Raw genomic sequence first — 18,719 nt, forward strand, 5'->3', positions numbered from 1 at the left:
TCTTGTGAACCAGTTATGCGTGTTCCAGAGTAGCCCTGCAGCAAGGGAAACGCATTATGTGGAGATACATTCTACCTCAGCCAGTTCGCAACCACAATAAATCATATCACAGATTTTCAGAACTATACCTTTGTATCTTCGACTTCTTCTTGCTTTATTTTAGCACATATTTTACATTCTGCGGGGTGAAGACCTTGCTTATATGCAGGCTTGAAAAATAAAAGGAAGAAGTAGTGGAAGAAGAAAAATTGTATGGTCACAATCATGACATTGTTCGCGTATTGCACGTTCACGAGGAATATGCGCAGTCCTAGCGCTTTCATCTCAATTAAGAGTTCGCAGTGACGCTTGCTTTGGTGTCCCATTCTCCGTGGGTCGCATATTTTGCGCCGACAGAAAAAATGTAGGGGGTCTGCGAAGTAGGGGATAAAAAAGAAGTGCAAATAACGAACACGGAAGGAAATGCTTAGCTTGACTCCAGAAAACTCGTCGCCAACATAGGGGGGCGTCGACACAAACGAAAATTGATGATGCCACGGGGCGCCACTGTTTACTTACACCTCTCCAGCTTTGCACAAAATACATATAACGCGTTACTCTCTGCGGCCATCGCGTCGCACAGTGAATCTCCGCGAAAATATGGCTTATGTGAATCTCTGCGCTTACGTTCGCCAGAACCACTGCGCATTGCTTTGTCGCCGCACGAAATATGAAGTGCGCGTGGAGGTTATGAAATGAAACTGCACAGTTTTATTATGAATATGCGCCGAAGTACCACCAAGCTTGAGTGAAGGAAATTAAATAAGGGCACATGCTTTAGTAAATGCGTCTTCGTTTTTTTTTTTTTTTTTTGGTAACGAAAGCGCCAAGGCAATTGTTAGCCTAAGCTTTCTGCCTTGCCCTGAATGGAGAAGTAGTATCAGCCTGTTTGCAGCGCGCCAAGTGCGTTTTCCCCGAGAATCATGGTAAATGTTCCTTCGATCGTTGTGGTTCCGTGCTATGGTCAGTTACAGAAAGTGAGAGAGACAGATTGTAAAAGAAAGAGAGACAAGAAGGAAAAAGAGAGAGAGAGAGAGAGCGAGATAAGAAGGAAAGGCAAGGAGCTTAACCAAGGTCGCGCCCGCTTTGTTACCTTACACGTGGTGAAGGGAGCTCTCGAGTGTCTGCGCCGTAAAGCTTTCAAGCCCCCCTATTTCTGGCCAGCTATACTGCATTGATTACCTCCCTCACAATATTTCATTTCATTTCATTTCATTTTATTTGTGCCCATTTACAAGCAAATGGAGGGGGTCAAGGTAAAAGCTGCTTATTGGCAGCTTGAGTGGTCCCTGGCCCCCTTTACATATTGGCAGACCGGTGGCAAAGAACACTTTCAGAAATGAAAAAAAAAGAACAGTGGGTTACATCAAATAAATTACATTTCTTTCAATGAATACATATGGTTTTACGGAACCATGGCGATTTAAATAGTAGTTTTCACCAGACAGATGAGCTGCGATAGTGTCAAGGCATGGATGTCAATGCCGGTTTCTAGGTAAGAATTTAGTAGCCGTGGCAAGGTACTTGCCGACAATGTACGCCGACGACATATGTGTATGGACGTCAAGTGTGACAGTTGGACTCTGCCGGCTGGACTCTGCTGATCCCAGCTGTACCCTGCCGACGCGAAGTTACCCTGCTTTGTCGAATATGGGTAGAAGTGGCCTTTAGGAAATCTTTTGCTTTCCGAATCGGATGTACCGATGGCGCCTCGTGTGATGACTGTGGTAGCGACAAGACTCTTCAAGACTGTCTCTGTGACCGTCCTCGCAACAATTTCCTGAGACGACAGCTCGCAGTCGTGATAGCGTGCTTTGACCAAAGACCTTTAACTGAGAAAATATTTTAAAATGCTCATATTACAAGCCACCGTAGAAGCGAAGGGTAACGAGGGCACTGTTGCAGTTTTTGAAGACAACAGACTCGGATAAGCGGCTGTAGCCACAACTGCTGTTTATACTGGTACAAGTGCTCCTGCATTGTGCGGCGATAGTGTGTGGTGACAATGACCGACTGTGATAGTTGTACCTGTGCTCCCTTTATTCCTCTCTCTCTCTCTGTACTTTCCCGTCACCTTACCCCCTCCCATCACTTCTCTCCCCAGCGTTGGACAGCAAACCGGATCTTCCCTTCTAGTTAACCTCCCTGCCTTTCCCCCTTCGTCTGTCTCTCCTGCTATTGGTGGATAAGAACGATTTTTTCTTGAGGGCTGTCACAGTATGTAAAACCAATTTTCGTACTTTCAGCTTTGCACGCTTCATACTTACGCTTCCTACGTTTTATAAAACAAAGCACTCTACAAGAAAGACACCACTATTCAGACCGAATATCGTGTCTTTTTTTGTTTTCTTTTGTTTGTTTATTTCTTGAAAATCTTTTCAAACGGGACGAATAGGATACGATGACCCTGACGACAGAGTCCAGGCCAAACGGGTGCCAGCACAGTCTTACCGCGACGTTGCATGTGGAATACCCAATGCTTACACAAGGTTGCGCGTTCTAGTGCAAAAACGGGTAACGCGAACGAGTGACAGCATTGCGTAAGCGGCAGCCAGTGATGAACAACGGTCTCTTTTCCTGGCCTGGTCCACGTTCTTGTCTAACTTGGCAGGCGCACACACGTGGGAGAATGAGTGTGTTCCTGCGCGTGCTGACTCAGCCCTGGGGAGTCGGTTTGAATCAGAGAGAGAGAGAGAGAGAGAGTAGCAAGAAAATCAGCCTTTTCTCTCCCTTTTGTCTCTTTTATTTATTTTTTTGTCTCATTGAAGCTTGTGCTAACAGCAACGTGAAAAAAAAAAAATACGAGATGGTTGTGGGGCTGTGAGAGTGGCCCAGAGGACGCCGAATCCTTTCGTCATCTAGCTTTCTGTTTTTGTCTCGGTCGGCTCAGCTTCGGCCCTTTCGCACATGTTGCTTACTTTCTGTAAGGGCGGGAAGGCTAATTCAGGCTCCTCTCGTCTCCACAAAACGAACGTTTTTTGGAGCAGGCAGCCGTAAGAAGAAGGCCAAGCAGGTCAGCTCGGATCCCTCGTGCAGCGCTCATGTGTTTGTACTTGGTGGACGAAAGAAGTGGCGAGAGTTTTATGACCGTCCAGCAACCACCCGGACCCCATGTTTGGGTTTCGCTGGCCTTCGCACTGTTTAGAAAAAGTTGACGTACAAGAAGCACCGAAAGTAAGCATAGGTCCAAGATTATGTACATAGATAACAAAGACGTCCTCGTGCGTTACGTTTTCTCCTTTACAAGGCTCTCGCGCTGGGAAGGAAGGAAGTTGGCTCAGGATCTTAAAGCAGCACGCCTTTATTAGGCGGAGAAAGGAAATCAAATGCGCACGTGCGACCGCCAGGTAATGGGTATACAAACTAACGTGTCCATAATCTTCGCATTCAGAGTGTACGTCTATGTGCCGTGCGTAAGGTGCTTGCGGAGTCTAAGAGGAAAGAAAAAATAAAACGTTGCGTCGTGCAAGCAAGTATATAGAAACTAAAGTTCACTGCGCCTCAGTTGTTGCATCATTCTGCAATTTGGAATGGACAAACAACCCCTCCGACACGGAGATTTTACCAGTGCACTAAGTCCCCTATCATAAAGGACAACATTGCAGAGAATGCAGGTATTTTCCTTGGTGTACGAGTTACCGTAAAAGTTTGTGCCTTGCCCAGCATTCCACGTCACGTACTTATGACCTCAAAAAAGACCTGAAAAGTACAAAGCAATTCGACTACACCATCTTCGGGCTTGCTTACCCACTTTCACGAACAAAACTTTTGAAGCATATGTTACCTCCGTTTGAAACTACCCAGTCGCAAACTTCACGATGCATCAGAGCCTCCATAGCATTCTATGAAAGAGTGCCATCATTTAGTAATCGCGACAAAGCTCAACTGCAACAATGAACAAATTTATAAGTTTAGTTGATTAAAAGTAAACAAGGTCATGTCCCACGCATCAGAAAAACCGGAAGAGTTGAAAGCTTTCTTTTTTTCGTTCGGTCTATTTAAGACAGACACCAAAAAGAGTTCCCTTTATGAAGTGCAACTTGTTGATCCGAATGGAACGTTAGATATACTAAGCTAAAAATGATACTGTCACTTAATTTATATAGAAAGGTGAAGTATTGAAATAAAGTGTAGTTAATAGTAGATTTTCAAACTAATAGCAAAAGTGTCGCTTTCAGCAACGCCACATATGAACATTAAGGTCTGTCGAGAAATTTTGCTTAAAACCTATTTAGTGTTACCCATGATAAATTGCAAGCTCGACAGCTTATTGTGATTTTGTCAAATTGCAAGACGGGCTGTACACTTCTCACAGAATCAGAATTGAATCACGTTTTATTGAGTTACTGATGTGTAATACATAGCTGAAGATACAGCAGGAGTATTTTAGTGTCAGAATCACTTAAACATAATTCGGGTTCTGATCCCCTAAGTTGCTTACTATCATTAGTGTAGAAGGTTTGTCTGATACGACAAAATTTATTGTCGAAAAGTTCGACTATGGCGTCGAAAATTTCGGGAACATTTATTCCTAAGCACGAACGCTTGTCCGGGCTTGAAGATGTTTGGACTATCATTCTAATTTAACAATAAAAATATAATGTAAATCTTGGCCTTATGCTTGATGACATAAAATTAGCTAAAGCATCCAACTCAGTCAGTGCCAAATGTTGCAAAAATCAGCTATATAATATGGAGATTATAACTGCAGACATGAATATTAAAGCACACATTTCTTAGGGATGTTCTTTACTAATTAAAATGCCTTGTCGCGCTCTAGAATATGCTATATGGCTTAGGTTATTTGAGTATATTTGAGTAGATTTTATGCAGGTTTTAGCTGCGAACATGAATACTTTAAACACATATTTAATAGCGATATGCTTTATTACAAAACATACTTTGTTCTGCTCTGCAATACGCTGTATGGCTTAACTCATTTGGGTAAGAGAATGCCTTATAGTGGCGGTCAAATTACATTTGGCAAAAGTATTAGCAATAAAATCAATGTACATCCAAGTTCTTTTCGTTGGCACCAGTCTAATGACAGTAACATACAAGGCAGCTATTGTCAATTACTTGCGCCCGCGTGACAAGAATATTACGCTTTGCGTTATAACATAAATATTCCAGCTGAGGGAATTTCGTACCAGTGCCTGTTACGCTAAGGCAATTGGGCACCTTCACAATGCTTTCAACACCTCTGTCTGTTTTACAATGTATGTACGCGTAAGTGATGCTTGTGAGTGCTCATTGTCGTCGATTATCGTCGCTATAGACCACCTGAACTGTTGGGCTCACGTCATGGCTAAAAAAAAAAACTACAAATGTACTGGTACTGACTTCAGGGTGACCCTTTATAGAAGTCACCCACTAGCAAAGTCCGAAGTGCTTGTCGTTGTTTAACAACACGTTGTAGGGCGTATAGCGGACGGCACAAATGAGAAGTGGGCACGACATAATGGCGCGATGTGTTCTCAGTAGCAGTTACACAGTCCCCTCATTTAGCATTTCCTTAGGAACGGACCTCCTTCCAGCTAAACGTCTTTATTTCTGTTTTCAAATCAAAATTGCTTCTGCTCGTTTGGCATGCCACCCCCTCCATTATCTCACCTTTTCTTCCTACCCTCCTGCTTATCCTGACCTACTAACATTGAATGCAGGCGTTCCGCACTCGATTCCGTATTGCCCTTCGCCAGAATGGTGCACGATTCTTACCTTCCTGCTGCTCACGTGACTAGTTTATTACTATAGCAATTATACGGACGCTCCACGTTCGTTCGTGCCGTTGGCGCTACCTTCACCATCGTCGTTCTATCAGGCTGTTGGCACACATGCGTAGCCCACGCGTGGCGCATCAATAGACGTCTCCAGAGATGCGCAGTGCACTTTCTTCGAAAGCGATGAAACGAAATCTACGCTCCACTCTGTCACCTCTGCCGGGACCAGGGCAGCGTTCTGGCTTCCGCTGCTGGTACGATCGTTGTGTGTGCACACACCATTGTTACTGCTCAGCAGCATGTGCGCCCTGCCGTAGTGCATATCGTGGCCTGAGTGCAACGGACAGCAGTAAACGTCAAGCTCTTTTCTTGGGCAGCCTTTTATTGTGATAACAACTACATGCACACAACAGGCGTATTTCCGCCATTGGCGTTGGTGTCGCCATAATGTTCCGCAAAAAGTCGGAAAGCGATAAGACCGTCGCCCCGCGCCCTACGCTGTAAGTGCGAGTAAAGGCTCATTCACACCGGCGACTGACAGCGGTTGCACGACCAAGTTGGTCGCAAAGCGACAAGTTGCCAATTGTCGCAGATAGTCGGCTTTTCTCGGGCGGAGCAGTTACAGCAACGCGTTGGATGTACGCGGTAGCATCCTCAGGAAGCTAAACAGCAACAAAAGGAAACGCTAAAGTTACACACAGCTGACACCACGCGCGTCAGAGCACATCAGCACAGTCCCAACGCCTTTCTCTTCGGTCGAATAAAAATCCATGGCTGTTGTCTGAATGCGAAACCAGCGAAGTGCAATAATCTAAGAACGATAATATCCGGGATTGCGACTTGCAGGTCGTGCGCTCGCCCGCACTTGCCGGTGCAAGAATCAGCAGCCTTCAGTCAATATTTGGTTGCCAGTCACAAATGGACGGGCGACCTCCTCAAGTCGCCGGTGTGATCGAGCCTTAAAAGCGTGCGAGGGGAGCCGACGAGCGCGACACCAGAGAGTTTTAGCTTGAGCGTTTTTACGGCCAGCGGAGCGGAGCGGGCGAGCGGAGACGCCACTGCGCATGCGCACGTCGCTGGGCCGGCCAGCGTTTTTACGGAGCGCAGCTTACGCCCGCTGGGAAGCCCTCTTCAGCGGAGCGATAGGCAGCGCGCGAGCGTGCGTAAAAGCGCGCGGGCGTGTATGGGTATTCAAGATGGCAGCCGTCAACACAAGTGCCGGCGCTGCTGCGTTGTCGACGGCGACCGCAGCTCAGGCCCGTTTAGAAGTCAAGAAAGCCCGGAGATGTTTCACCGCTGAGGAAGACTTGTGCCTTTTGCGTGAGGTGGCAGCGACGAGACCGTTTGGGGATGACCATAAATGGATTGAAGTTGTGCGCATCGTGAACCACGCGGTGGGCCGCCAACTTACGCTGCGCGGAGCAAAAGACCGCGTGGATTTGCTACTCGGATACTGGCGACAGCAGGACGCCAAGAACCTTAAAAGATGTTTTATTTCTGCACAACTAAAACACCGGGCACATGATAGGCAGCCGTTAATTGACGTGCATGCTCTTTTCACATTAATCAGGTCTGGTACAGAAGAGCAATACGCGGAGAAAGAACAAATTCTTCAAGACCTCTCGGACTACGTGCGGACAATAAATTACGAGCCGAGGATAACCCCAAGAAGTGGGGGCATTATGAAGAGAAAACGGCCCGCAACAGCCGAGTGTTCAGCTTCCGTGTCCCTGACGGATCCACGGGAAGGTGCTATGTTGATGCAGGAAGCGACCGGCTGCAGCAGTAATCCGAGCGGGGCTGCCGACCGAAGTTGCGAAACTGAATCAAGGCATGGTAAGTATTACCATGTGTGCCTCTAACCTTGCATGTTGTAGCTTTTGATTTTCTCTGCTGCAATATAAAAGCGCTTATGAGTGGTAATTGTTGCGGGTATTCTATGCACTGTAAATAAGTCCGATGAGTCAGAGCAGTCGAGTGCCTCAGCCTGTCATATTGAAAGTCTTTAGAGCTCACTTCACTGATCATTGCTGTGAATGTTCTTATTGTTTTGTTGCTTTGGCTATTAGCCTCCAAACATAACCCGCGCAATAATTGGCAAATCAAACTGCATTGAATTTTTCAGCTCGCTTACTGTCGAGAATGGCTCGTAAATAAAACAGCACACACATCGAAATGCAATTGACGCGAAATGAGAGAAAGCTTATGCAGTCTTTCTAAACCGAGTCGATCACCGTCAGTGCTGCGCGGCCGGCCTCGGATGAGTGATAAAAAAACAACAACACATTTCTCGTAATGCAGCAGCAGGAATGAAAAGCCGCACTCACGTGTTGCTCCTTGCTGATGCAGCCGAGGTCGATTCCCTTTTTTATTTTTAGTCTCTATTGAAACGCGCCGAGTTCAGCTGTGCACTTGATCAGTTAAATTGTGTTCATTAAAAAAAGCTATACCACTGGCTGCAAGGAAATTTTACCGATTATAGGTTATGTGTGAGCGCCCGCTAGATAGCTGTTCAAAAATTCGACCCAGTGAACACACCTCATCACCTCATTTTGCATTAAAATTCTCCAAGCTTTACTGGGGCTGGAGCTCTTTTGCGGGAGTTCTTGATTGACATGAAGGAGATCTATTTGGTCATATGATCGATTTGCCTGATACCTTACTGTGAAGACGCGCCCGGGACGGGCTTGGCCTTGAACACATAGATCCGGGCCAGGCTTCAGCGTAGGACTTAAACCCGATAAAAAATTTAGTTCCGTGGTTCCATCGAAGGGAACTTAGCATACTTAATAACTGAAAGTAAACCACAACGTCATGAGTTCGCAAAGCGAAGGGTGACGATTGCCAACCATAATAACGCTGATTTTAATGTGGGCTCACTTAATTGTGCAAATGCTGAGGTTTGTAAAAATTAACAGACGATATACATTACTTATCTGTGCACACGAAAAGCGGCTCCTAGGAAGGCTGCTACATTTTTGTGTCTACCTTTCTTTACACGTAAGAACCAGAATCCCCGGCTGCTCACCTGCTCCTCACTATGTACGAGCCGGATTCTCCAGATACCTCGGCTGCTGGAGCTGCTGCTACTAGTGGCGACCGTTCTGAGCAACATGTGCACAGACAAGTGCATAGCCAGCACTCTGCAAATGTCAGTCCAGAGCAGCAACCCATCCCCGCCGGGGGAACACAGCCCCAGCCCACAAATGGAACGGACCAAGGAGGAGAGCGCCAGCCTGCAGCTAGGCGACAAGTTCTTCCCGTCACCACTAGAGGTAGTATTTGAAGGAATATTTTAACTGTGCAAAGACTAAGAATTTGCTGAGTTGAAACGCCGTTGTATGATAGTTTGATGTGTGGTTGTACTAGAACTTGACAAGTGTAGATCACCTTGGCAGGTGGCGGCCGAATTATTTATTGGTCGCAATGTACCACTGTACCAGGAGTTGTATGATGACTCCTATGCAGCGCTTCATTAATCTGTAATATAGCATATAGTTAGTTATAATATAATTAGTGAGCATATAATTAATTATGTAGGCTAAATAGGCTATTAAATTGACTATCAAGGCTGATTATGTATTGCCAGGGCAGCTACAACCTAGCATGTCTTATGATGGTATCGCAGGATATTAAACACCATCCGTTAATTTTTTATTCAGTGCGCCATCGGCACAAAAATCTTTGGTGGTGGTGATAAACTTTATTGAAAGGGGGAAGGGTAAAGAGGGACGTGGCTGAGCGTTAGAGCTCAAGTAAGGCCCTGGGCCTGCTTGAACATATTGAACATATTCACTATACGTTTTTAGAAGTCACATTACTCTAACATACCGCCGATCGCCGAACGCGCGTTTGTCTTTTTCCTGCCCCATTGTGGTCTTGACATGAATTGTGGAGAAAAAAAACGCAATCGTCATTGTTTTTCACACGGTCAAGAAATTTCTCTTTGCGCATGTACTTTGCAATCTGGTGTGTATAGGACCCCAAAAACCCACCGAAACAAATGATGTATTGATTGTTATTCTGCCAGTTAGTACACAGGCTACATTGCAAGAGGAACTCTGCTAGACGTACAAAACAAAAATGGCAGACAAGCAGAAACACAGGGGTTATAAACTGTTTACTGTCCTCGCAACAGTCCTTTTAATTTTTGATACAACGTATACATATTGTGGTACCCGTTCTGTATACAGAGTCCCGGTTACCCGCGAATGTTACATGTCAACTGACTACGTCTGGTAGAAACATTTGTGACTATTTTGCTCCAGTGGAGAAGCTCAACTGAATTTAAGGTCGATAAAAAACTGCTTTTCTGTTTTTGCAGGAACCCGAGGGTTACAGAGCATCGGCCTGCAGCTGTTAACTATGCGAGAAAAACATGACTACGAGTTACGCATAAAAGCGCATGAAATTGAGAAACAAAAAATTGAAAATGAAGTGCGGCGTCTCGCTCTAGAGGAGCGCAGATTGGACTTAGAGGAGAAAAAACATGAGCTTGAAGTGAGACGGTATGACAGAGAACATGAGAAACTGCTTGAGAAGGTAGAGATTATGTTAAGCGAACAGACTAAAGCGATTTTTGATTTCTTGAGCGCAAATCGCGCATGACATGAATAGCCAGAAAACTGTCCTGGAAAGGTGTTGTACATCTTGTGCTTCAATAAAACACATTTCAGAAAGATGTGTGAATGGCAAAGCTACCGAGGAGTAAGGTAAGTTTCAAGATCTGGTGGATCGAGTCCGAAGTAGTGCGATACCTGGGCACCATACAGACATGTATGACAGTTTGCCAAAAGCGCACTAGCTTTATAGATACGCGGCACGTTCTGGCGGTACAGCTTTTGATTTTTCTTAAAGTCAACAAAGGCAAACAGTCCTGCAATTTTTCCAAATCCCCACTCCACGGCTTGCCTTACACTGCTCATAGCTTTGTTGAACGCGCACTGTTCCGGTGTAATGGACGCACCACCATATGGCTTCAGCAAAAGAGGTCGCAGTGGATAGGCGGGGTCTCCATAAATGCAGAAGTTACGCCCTTGAACGAGCCTTTCTAGCTTCGAATATACGTTGCTAATCCCGAAGTTACCTGAAAGTAGAAGGGAATTATAAATGATCAGCACCCGTTTTGAAACAGCTGGTATGGGAGGAGAAAACAATGTGCGACATCGCATTATTGCACTGAACACACTTCCTTGATTTCAAGTGTTCGTTATAACTCACCAGCGTCATGCTTGCTGCCCGGGTATGATCCATCCAATTGGCAAATGATTCCATTGGGGCACATTATGGATTGGTATTTCAAGGCATGAAACCGCTTGTGCCCACTAAAGTAAAGTTTCTGATTTCTTGTTGGCCGGCATATTGCCCTTGCTGTACCGTCGATGAACCCCCAACAGTTTGTCAGCGGGGCACCTTTTGCGTGAACGGCCTGAAAATTTTAAGTGACATTTTGAGTGTAAATTTGTAATTGCAAATTTTGACAACCTTGACATTGATTCTGGTGTAATTGCAACTCACCTGCGAGAATTTCTCCAGCGTGTCGAGATTGAGCCAGGAATGGTTATTTACATCGTCGAGCAAATGAAAAAACCGCTTGTCGATGTGGCGCAAAACTTCGTTCGTCAGTGATGACAACGTTGAACTGTGCCGCCCGAAAAGATCTTCAAGATCACACAGCCGGTTGGGATATGCCAGCCGTCGTAGGGTAATGCAGAGGGCTTCATCTCCGGGAACCGCAACCCTTTGCGCAGTTACGACTTTATCGGGTATGCGCAAGGCACGCTGAAGTCTGCCTATATGCTCCTTCTCGAAACGAAAATACGTCCTAAAGACGCCATCGTCCATAGCATCAATGTTCAAGCGTCCGTGCACTGAAAGTGGCTCACGTCGTGTCTCTCCAAATACCTCCAGGCACAGCACATCTCCAATCTCGGTCCAGGTCAGTTGCGACAGCAGCAGCGGGTCCTGTAGTATGCTCTTCGGCATGATGAAAACAGCAGTAGCAGCCGACAATTCGCGAATGCGCGCGGAAACAGCTTACTTCTTTTGTTTCGACTTGACTTGGCCAGCTCTGGCGAACATATTCTGTTTAACAGACTGCTCTTTTTTACATCTAAAACGTAACACTTACCAAATAACTAACGAAAAACACATAACCTACCTTTACTAAACAGTTTCAGCGCATTATTAGCACGTTTAATTGATATTCTTTTCACTCTAACTCGAATTGTGACCAATAGGTGGAGCGGCAGAGCAAGTGACTCTACTCCGCTCGAGAAGACGGGCGATCCGCCCGGCTAAAACTATTTTCTCGCCCGCCACTCCGCTGGTGTATCCGCTCGCCCGCTCCGCCCCGCTGGCCGTAAAAACGCTCAAGCTAAAACTCTCTGACCATCTCGCCCGCGCAAAAGCGACGAACGCGGGTAGGAAGCGTGCCGTCTTCCGTCGCGTTCGCAGCCTTGTGCGTGCTGTGTGCTCTCGGCGCTCAGGTTGCGTTACACCACGTAGGTCACTTCGCTCGCTGCTGCTGCCGCGATTCCTCACATCAGCGTTTAAACAGCGTCTGTCCGTGGTAATCCAGTGCGATGTGTTCATGTTTGCTGTCCGCGCTGACACTATGCTTGTTAATTTAGTTAGCGAGCGAATGTTCGCACGTTCATACGGCTGATAAAAGTACTATCCTTATTTCGTATGGTTGTCTACTAATTTGCTATCGTAATGTATGCTTCGCCTTTCGGGCGAAACATAATTTTTTCGGATAGCTCTTTATCATTTAGCATACTATCGAGATGATGATTATGATTTGTTGACATCCTCTTTGAAACCGAGCGATGAGAACTACCCGCCTAGCCTGCTTGATTTAATCAGGCATGCTATACATGTTATTTATCTAACATTTACCTCTACATCCTAATTTTTTTGCTTAAAGATCTACGTTGTACCTCTAGCCATGGCTGTAAGAGATCCGGTCGTATCAATTCCTTTCCTGCTTTTTTTCCACCAGTACTCTAAACGTCTCTTGCTTATCTCAACAGCCGACCGGTTCACGCTTCCGTACAGCTTCTGGAAGCTGTACGCTGTCTGTGCTTTTCACTAGCTGAAACCCTTCGCATTGCATTAGGATGTGCTGAGTGTTCGCTGGTTTTTCGGTGCTGCATACACATGTCTCATCTAGTTTCGAATATTTGCTCCGGTATGTTTTTGTTCTTAGGCAACCGGCTCGCGCCTCAAATAACATGGCACTGCTATTTTTGTTATTGTACAGATTTTTCTCTGTAACCTCTTTCATCTCATTTTCGTAAATCATCATGATCCTTTCTGTTTAGATTGTTTACGTCCAATTAACGCTCTGTGTTTCTCTCACTCTGTTCCTGTTGACTCGTGGTTATTCTGTTGCCCTTTAAATTACTTTATACTTCGTTTCCAACTTTCTTGACCTCTTGACCTCTGTGTCGACGCCTGTCAAGTACAGATACTTGCGCACTTTAGCTGCCCATTTATTGCAATACAGGAGTGAACAAAAGTGACGTTTCGAAGAAAGTGACTGCATTGGCTAAGATTTCTGCCAAACTATTTGTTTGTCATTCCTTGCGCATCTAGAGACTTAGAAGAACGATCCCTACGCGTCCGAATGGAGCTGAGCGAGTCTTTCTGCAATTCCAAAGCCCGCCTCGCTAAAGCCGATTGCAGCTTGTATCTAACTATCTTGCTGGCCGTGGAGAGGTCAATGGGCTCGCTGGCTGCAACAATTAGCGCAAAAAAAAAAAATTGACACAATCCGCGTTTACATGTATGCGACAGTAGAGCATCGCATTTTTTTTATCGCATCGCGGAAATAGAATGCAACAGCGTTTACATGCTGCTCACCGCATTCGTGCGAAACAATCCGTGACCTGGTTCCAGCGAGAGAATTTTGTCGGTAAATAGATGAGAGTCACACCCCGGCAGTAGTCGGGGTTCTCCCTCTCTCCCTCGATGCAATATGCCGGTGTTTACATGCAGTGCGTGAGTCGATTTAGCCGATTCAATCTACCCTGTGAAGGCACATTAACACGATTCTCCTTCCTTACGCTTTGCCACCATTTACATGGATGCGATACGCAAGAAATGCAGTGCGCCACAATGGCGATAATGTAAACGCGGCTACAGACGCAGGGGACAGAGGAGGTCTTGACCGATGGGGGAAGCACAGTGCGTCAACCTATATACATTGACGGGGCGAGACACGGAATATTATCGTCGTCTCCACAAATATCCTGGCTGAATCTTATTCACTAACATTTTTACGCTTTCGTCGTTGTTCTCTCTCTCTCTCTCTCTCTCTCTCTCTCTCGACGTTCTAGATTATTAAACGTTCAATTTGTCCCTTTAGCTTCTTGCGTGACATGAACACTTAGGAGGGGATAGCTTTGGACACTGGCCTGGGAGGTAGCTTTCGAGTTGTCCTGAATATCATAACACAGCGACAGGCGTCGTGTGCCGGTTCCTTTGGTTGACGTTGCGCGCCCCTTTGTGGGCTGTCTTCTCGTTCCATCATGGGCCGCCAACTCACCCAAACTTCCACCGCAATAACACTAGAGATCTGTGGTGCACAGAAGCCGCTAATTGCACCAATAAAGAGAAAATATTTCCATTGTTCTGCGTGCTCGTTTTTTAGCCACGCGATAAGCGCACCGCATGTCTTTTTTTTTAAAGTAGTGGAAGTGCCGTGAGCGAATTATCAAAGTAAGGCGTATGATATTGGCCGCCTTCTCTCATTAATATATCGATTGACAACGAGGCTCCTACTTTCTTATTATTATTTCTTATTATTACTTTCTATTGTCTCACCAACTTGGGAACAGTGCTTGCCTGATTTCATTTGTCACCTTTTTAAAACATTCTGACATAATTGTCGGATAGTGCACACCGTCGACGTTTTCGTTTTTTAAGTAATAGCCAGGTTGACAAGCTTTTCGTTGGTACAAACTATTGGCTGTATTTGCACGCCGCCTTGGGCAATGGTATCTTGGCAGCTAGGACGACCTGAAGCTGGTTCTCAACAAACACTCAAACACGAAGCGATTGCTCTTTGCATTATACAAGTACATGTCTTCTTGCTGCCGCAGCAATTGTTACAAGCGATAACCATCGGAACCAGATAAAAGCTGAAGTAATTACACGGGGAACGTAGCGATCAGGGCTGAAGGGAAAAAAAGACAGGGTTGACGGCAGCAGTGAGTTAGAGTGATAAATGAGATCAGAAAATTTTGTCATATAGTATGTTTTAGGGTGATGCAAGGCACGGGCAGTTGGAGATATTCAAAAAAGCACTTCAACATGCTGGCTACCTAAATTGGTATCATGATCACGAGTGTGCCATTGCATACGTGCTGCATGCACTCCACTTAAATCACGAAAGTTCGTCATTAAACTGATCGATAGAGCCGTAGCACACCCTGATGACAGCCCTGAACTTCCAAGAAATTAGGCCCATTAAAGCAGGGATTATGCTCTTGAAATTTGATCCTAATTAAACTTAATAAAGGCCTAATTGGAGCGGATGTGCCTGTTGTAAGCTACTACAGGGGCATCAAAACTCACGTCAGGCACTTCCCTTCAGCCCAAAACATCAACGTACGTCGTCGTAGGTGAAAGAAAAAAAAACGTAGGTTTCCATAAAAAAGAACTGTCTGTGCAACAACATGGCTTGTGGTTAAAATAGAGAAAAGAAAAAGAGTCTCGGCAATTAAACAACTAAAAAAATTTTGGCAGTGAACTAACAAGGCCAAAGTTCTGAGTTCTTGGCAATTGTTTGAAGATAACAGAAGATATTTGAAGCACCAAATCATGAAATATGATCCGAAGTTAGAGAAAAGCAATCTTGCAATGGGGGGCCGAATGACAAAGTTGGTGCTTAATAGCAGCAAATCCTTTTAAAGGAATAATGCATGTGTGTTACTGAAAGAAGTTATTTACGCTACAGCATTTCCATCTTTGAGAGGAGGCTTTAACTCGGGGTCGACTTCGGCGCAGCCTATTCAAATACATGTAAAGCGCAGAAATGCTCTTCTGATTATCCCCTAAGCAGATTTTAATATAATTTGTTGCATTTCAGGGAGTAATATATATTATAGTGGCTGTTGGAAGCAAAATTTGGATTTAGGGCCTTAAAGTTGCTGAAAACATTGCTGAAAATTGCTAATATTAAAAAAGTAAAAATGCGAAGTTTACAAATTCGTATCTCTGCATGAAAGACAGATATCGCAGTTCTACAAACTGCGGCGTTTAGAACATGTAAATCGGATCAATGTAATATAACTTACGCCTTACATAAGCTTGTTACAATGTTTACAATGGTTTCGCAAAAGCCTTACTCACTTATTAGTGGCGTATTCAGGAGCTATGTATAATACATAGGTCTTGTTTGTTTTCGATTTATTATTACATGCAATTCACGCAACCATGATATCATTCTTCGTCACTGAGTTACGGAGTTGTAAACTAGATAGTGTTGTTTTCTGGAAATTTGCGATTTTCAACGATTTCTATTAAAAGATTGACAGCAAGTAATGAATCCGCTTGTAAGAGTCACTAGATTTCAACTTCTTTTGAATGTGGCCAGCGTCATCAAATTTCGTGCAGTGATCGCCAAGGAAAATGATTTTTCCTTTCTCATGTTTTTGTACAGAAGCCCACGAGCTTCCTCTTAAGAACACCCAGCAGCAATATGAGACGTAGACGGAGTACCGGTCAGTTTTTCGAGGGGTATGACTGGTGTATAACCCTTCGGGTATTTCAAACTAATGGACAATGACTATGTCCGTCAATCGTCAAAGAGCGGTGGGAAAAATGCATGCCAATAGGCCCTTTTAGGGCACGTGCGTACTGAAGCAACCATGTCGATCAAAAGTGCACCTAATTCACGAAGATCAACTGAGAGTTACTGATGACTCTGTTTTCGTGTTGCACGCATCGCAGCTTCTGCTTTGAATCATAAGAACATGTACTTTACACCGGCTACAAAGGACTGGTTCGATGACTGATACTCTACTCTTTCGAGTGGCTACGTGGGCGTGATGATTTTGTTGTTGATGGCATTCACATAATATTTTTCTTGTTGTTGTTGTTGCTTCAGAACATGGCTCGTACGCATGGGGAGGGGGGCTGACCACACTGTATAGAATGAAACGAACACCCAACCATATACAGGAAAGGTTATGGCGAACATTTAGAACCAATCATTTGGCAATTAGCGGATAACACTAATTTTGTGAGTATTTATACATCAACTAAATAAATAAAAATAAAATTAGAGTGGGAAGCTAAAGAAAAATAACAATAGCTCTTTTTCAAAATATAGTGATTGCTCATTAACATCCTCACCCTCAGGCTTGAGAAATACAGAGCATTGCCAAAGCAGCCTAGTCATCAGATGATTTCTTTCCCAAACAGTAGACGACGGACTCTTGAGAAAGTTCGAAGGTGTCCACGGGGACGGTTGTCGTCACTAACCAGTGAAGTATTTCCAAAAAAACAAGACAAAAACGAATTGTGACTTGTTTGTGAGACCCTTGTCTATAGTGAAAAAGATTGCGGCCATATTGAATCCGTCGCCAGAATAATCAGAAGTAAGCAAGACTTGCTTCCTCGTCATTCAGATTTAACTCTTGGTTTACTGCTAGTGAAGAAATGCGTTAAGGCAAATTTCGTTAAAAGAAAAAAAAAGCACGGTATGATAAGTAGTACAAGCATGTCATTACGAATGTGAGCGCAGGCTTTGAACGTTATTGGTATTTCACCGCCACGATGCATTCCGTTCAGTACAGCGTCTTGTTTCTTCGGCGCAGCCATTAAACCACATCAAGATCGATAAATCTTAATATTTCTACGTGTACCCACCTGGAATTTGTTTGGTTAGCGGTGACGGAGAATGCATACATTAAAAAAATGGGGTCATAAAGACAATTATTTTTATTTCCTACTTCGATTTACGCAATTTTGGTCTCCTGTTTCCAAGCATCTTACTGGAGTTATTAGCCGCACAAGCGATTCTTCTTGCCATTTTTCTTTTGAAAGTGAAAAAAGATGCCACATAAGTTGCAGACAGAAAAAAGCAAGCGATAGAAAACATGAAATTGTTGCCTCTAGTTATTGAAAACTAATTTCTTTTGTCAACTCCGTCTACCCATAAACCATCCACTCTCGTGCAATTTCCTGAATGTGTCCATAAAAGTGACAAAGCGACGCTTCGCGTTCACAATATTAACAAATGGCAAAAATAATGGGGATTTTATTTGTTTTCTACAGCATATACTTAGGAAAAAGCAATTTAATGATCGCGCCGCCGTCTGCTTAGTGAGCCGTTGTCGCGATGACTGCTGTTTACTGTGCTATAAAAAAAAAACGAAAAAAAAAGAAGCCGGATATCCCCTTGCTTCAGACAACGCATTCCCCAATTCAATTTGCAAAACAAATTAGACTACAGCGTTGATTGGTTGCCTGAAAATAACGATTGCTGGGTAAATGTGAATGTTACGACTCGATGAGGATGACAAAAGAAAACGTCCCAAAACAGGCTAAAGATGTAGGTCTTAAGCTTTACGTGTTGTGAGTAACCATAAAGCGTTCTCTCATCACGATGGAGCTATGTACTCAAGCTCAGTCTATATTGTTTAAGACCCACCGTGGTTGCTTAGTGGCTATTGTGTTGGACTCCTAAGGACGAGATCGCGGGATCGAATCCTGACTACGGCGGCCGCATTCCGATGGGGCGAAATGCGAAAACACCCGTGTGCTTATGGTTAGGTGCTCGTTACAGAACTCCAGGTGGCCCAAATTTCCGGAGTTCTCCACTACGGCGTGCCTCATAAACAGAAAGTGGTTCTGGCACGTAAAAGTCCATTTTTAGTTTAATCTTTTATATTGTTTAAGGAGGTCTGTGAGAAGTATATCGGAAGTTCGCCATTTTACACGGTACTG

The 18,719-nt window shown here is 44.5% G+C and overlaps 3 protein-coding genes across 4 annotated transcripts in view; 1 reads left to right on the plus strand and 2 right to left on the minus strand.

Annotated features, from left to right (window-relative positions):
- The window catches only part of LOC139057418 (uncharacterized), a 222,565-nt gene that overhangs the window by 20,944 nt on the left and 182,902 nt on the right, over positions 1-18,719 (minus strand). The window lies entirely within an intron of this gene.
- Positions 7,400-10,262, plus strand: LOC139057419 (uncharacterized). The gene is made up of 3 exons (XM_070535643.1): positions 7,400-7,595; positions 8,765-9,034; positions 10,084-10,262. The coding sequence occupies exons 1-3, from the start codon at positions 7,593-7,595 to the stop codon at positions 10,120-10,122; spliced, it is 312 nt and encodes a 103-aa protein (XP_070391744.1). The 5' UTR covers positions 7,400-7,592; the 3' UTR covers positions 10,123-10,262.
- Positions 10,457-11,643, minus strand: LOC139057856 (putative nuclease HARBI1). The gene is made up of 3 exons (XM_070536621.1): positions 11,277-11,643; positions 10,980-11,187; positions 10,457-10,845 (listed from the first exon to the last, which is right to left on the minus strand). The coding sequence occupies exons 1-3, from the start codon at positions 11,601-11,603 to the stop codon at positions 10,457-10,459; spliced, it is 924 nt and encodes a 307-aa protein (XP_070392722.1). The 5' UTR covers positions 11,604-11,643.

This window comes from Dermacentor albipictus, chromosome 3, assembly GCF_038994185.2.
Source record: "Dermacentor albipictus isolate Rhodes 1998 colony chromosome 3, USDA_Dalb.pri_finalv2, whole genome shotgun sequence".
Taxonomy (NCBI): domain Eukaryota; kingdom Metazoa; phylum Arthropoda; class Arachnida; order Ixodida; family Ixodidae; genus Dermacentor; species Dermacentor albipictus.

Bases quoted from the DNA above. Each gene is read 5' to 3' on its own strand.
- LOC139057419 (XM_070535643.1), top strand. The intron at 9,035-10,083 runs GTAGTATTTGAA...CTGTTTTTGCAG, and splicing joins TCTTCCCGTCACCACTAGAG to GAACCCGAGGGTTACAGAGC.
- LOC139057856 (XM_070536621.1), bottom strand. From the start codon at position 11,603: ATGGACGATGGCGTCTTTAGGACGTATTTTCGTTTCGAGAAGGAGCAT. The intron at 11,188-11,276 runs GTGAGTTGCAAT...TAAAATTTTCAG, and splicing joins CGCTGGAGAAATTCTCGCAG to GCCGTTCACGCAAAAGGTGC. The intron at 10,846-10,979 runs GTGAGTTATAAC...TTCTACTTTCAG, and splicing joins GGGCAGCAAGCATGACGCTG to GTAACTTCGGGATTAGCAAC.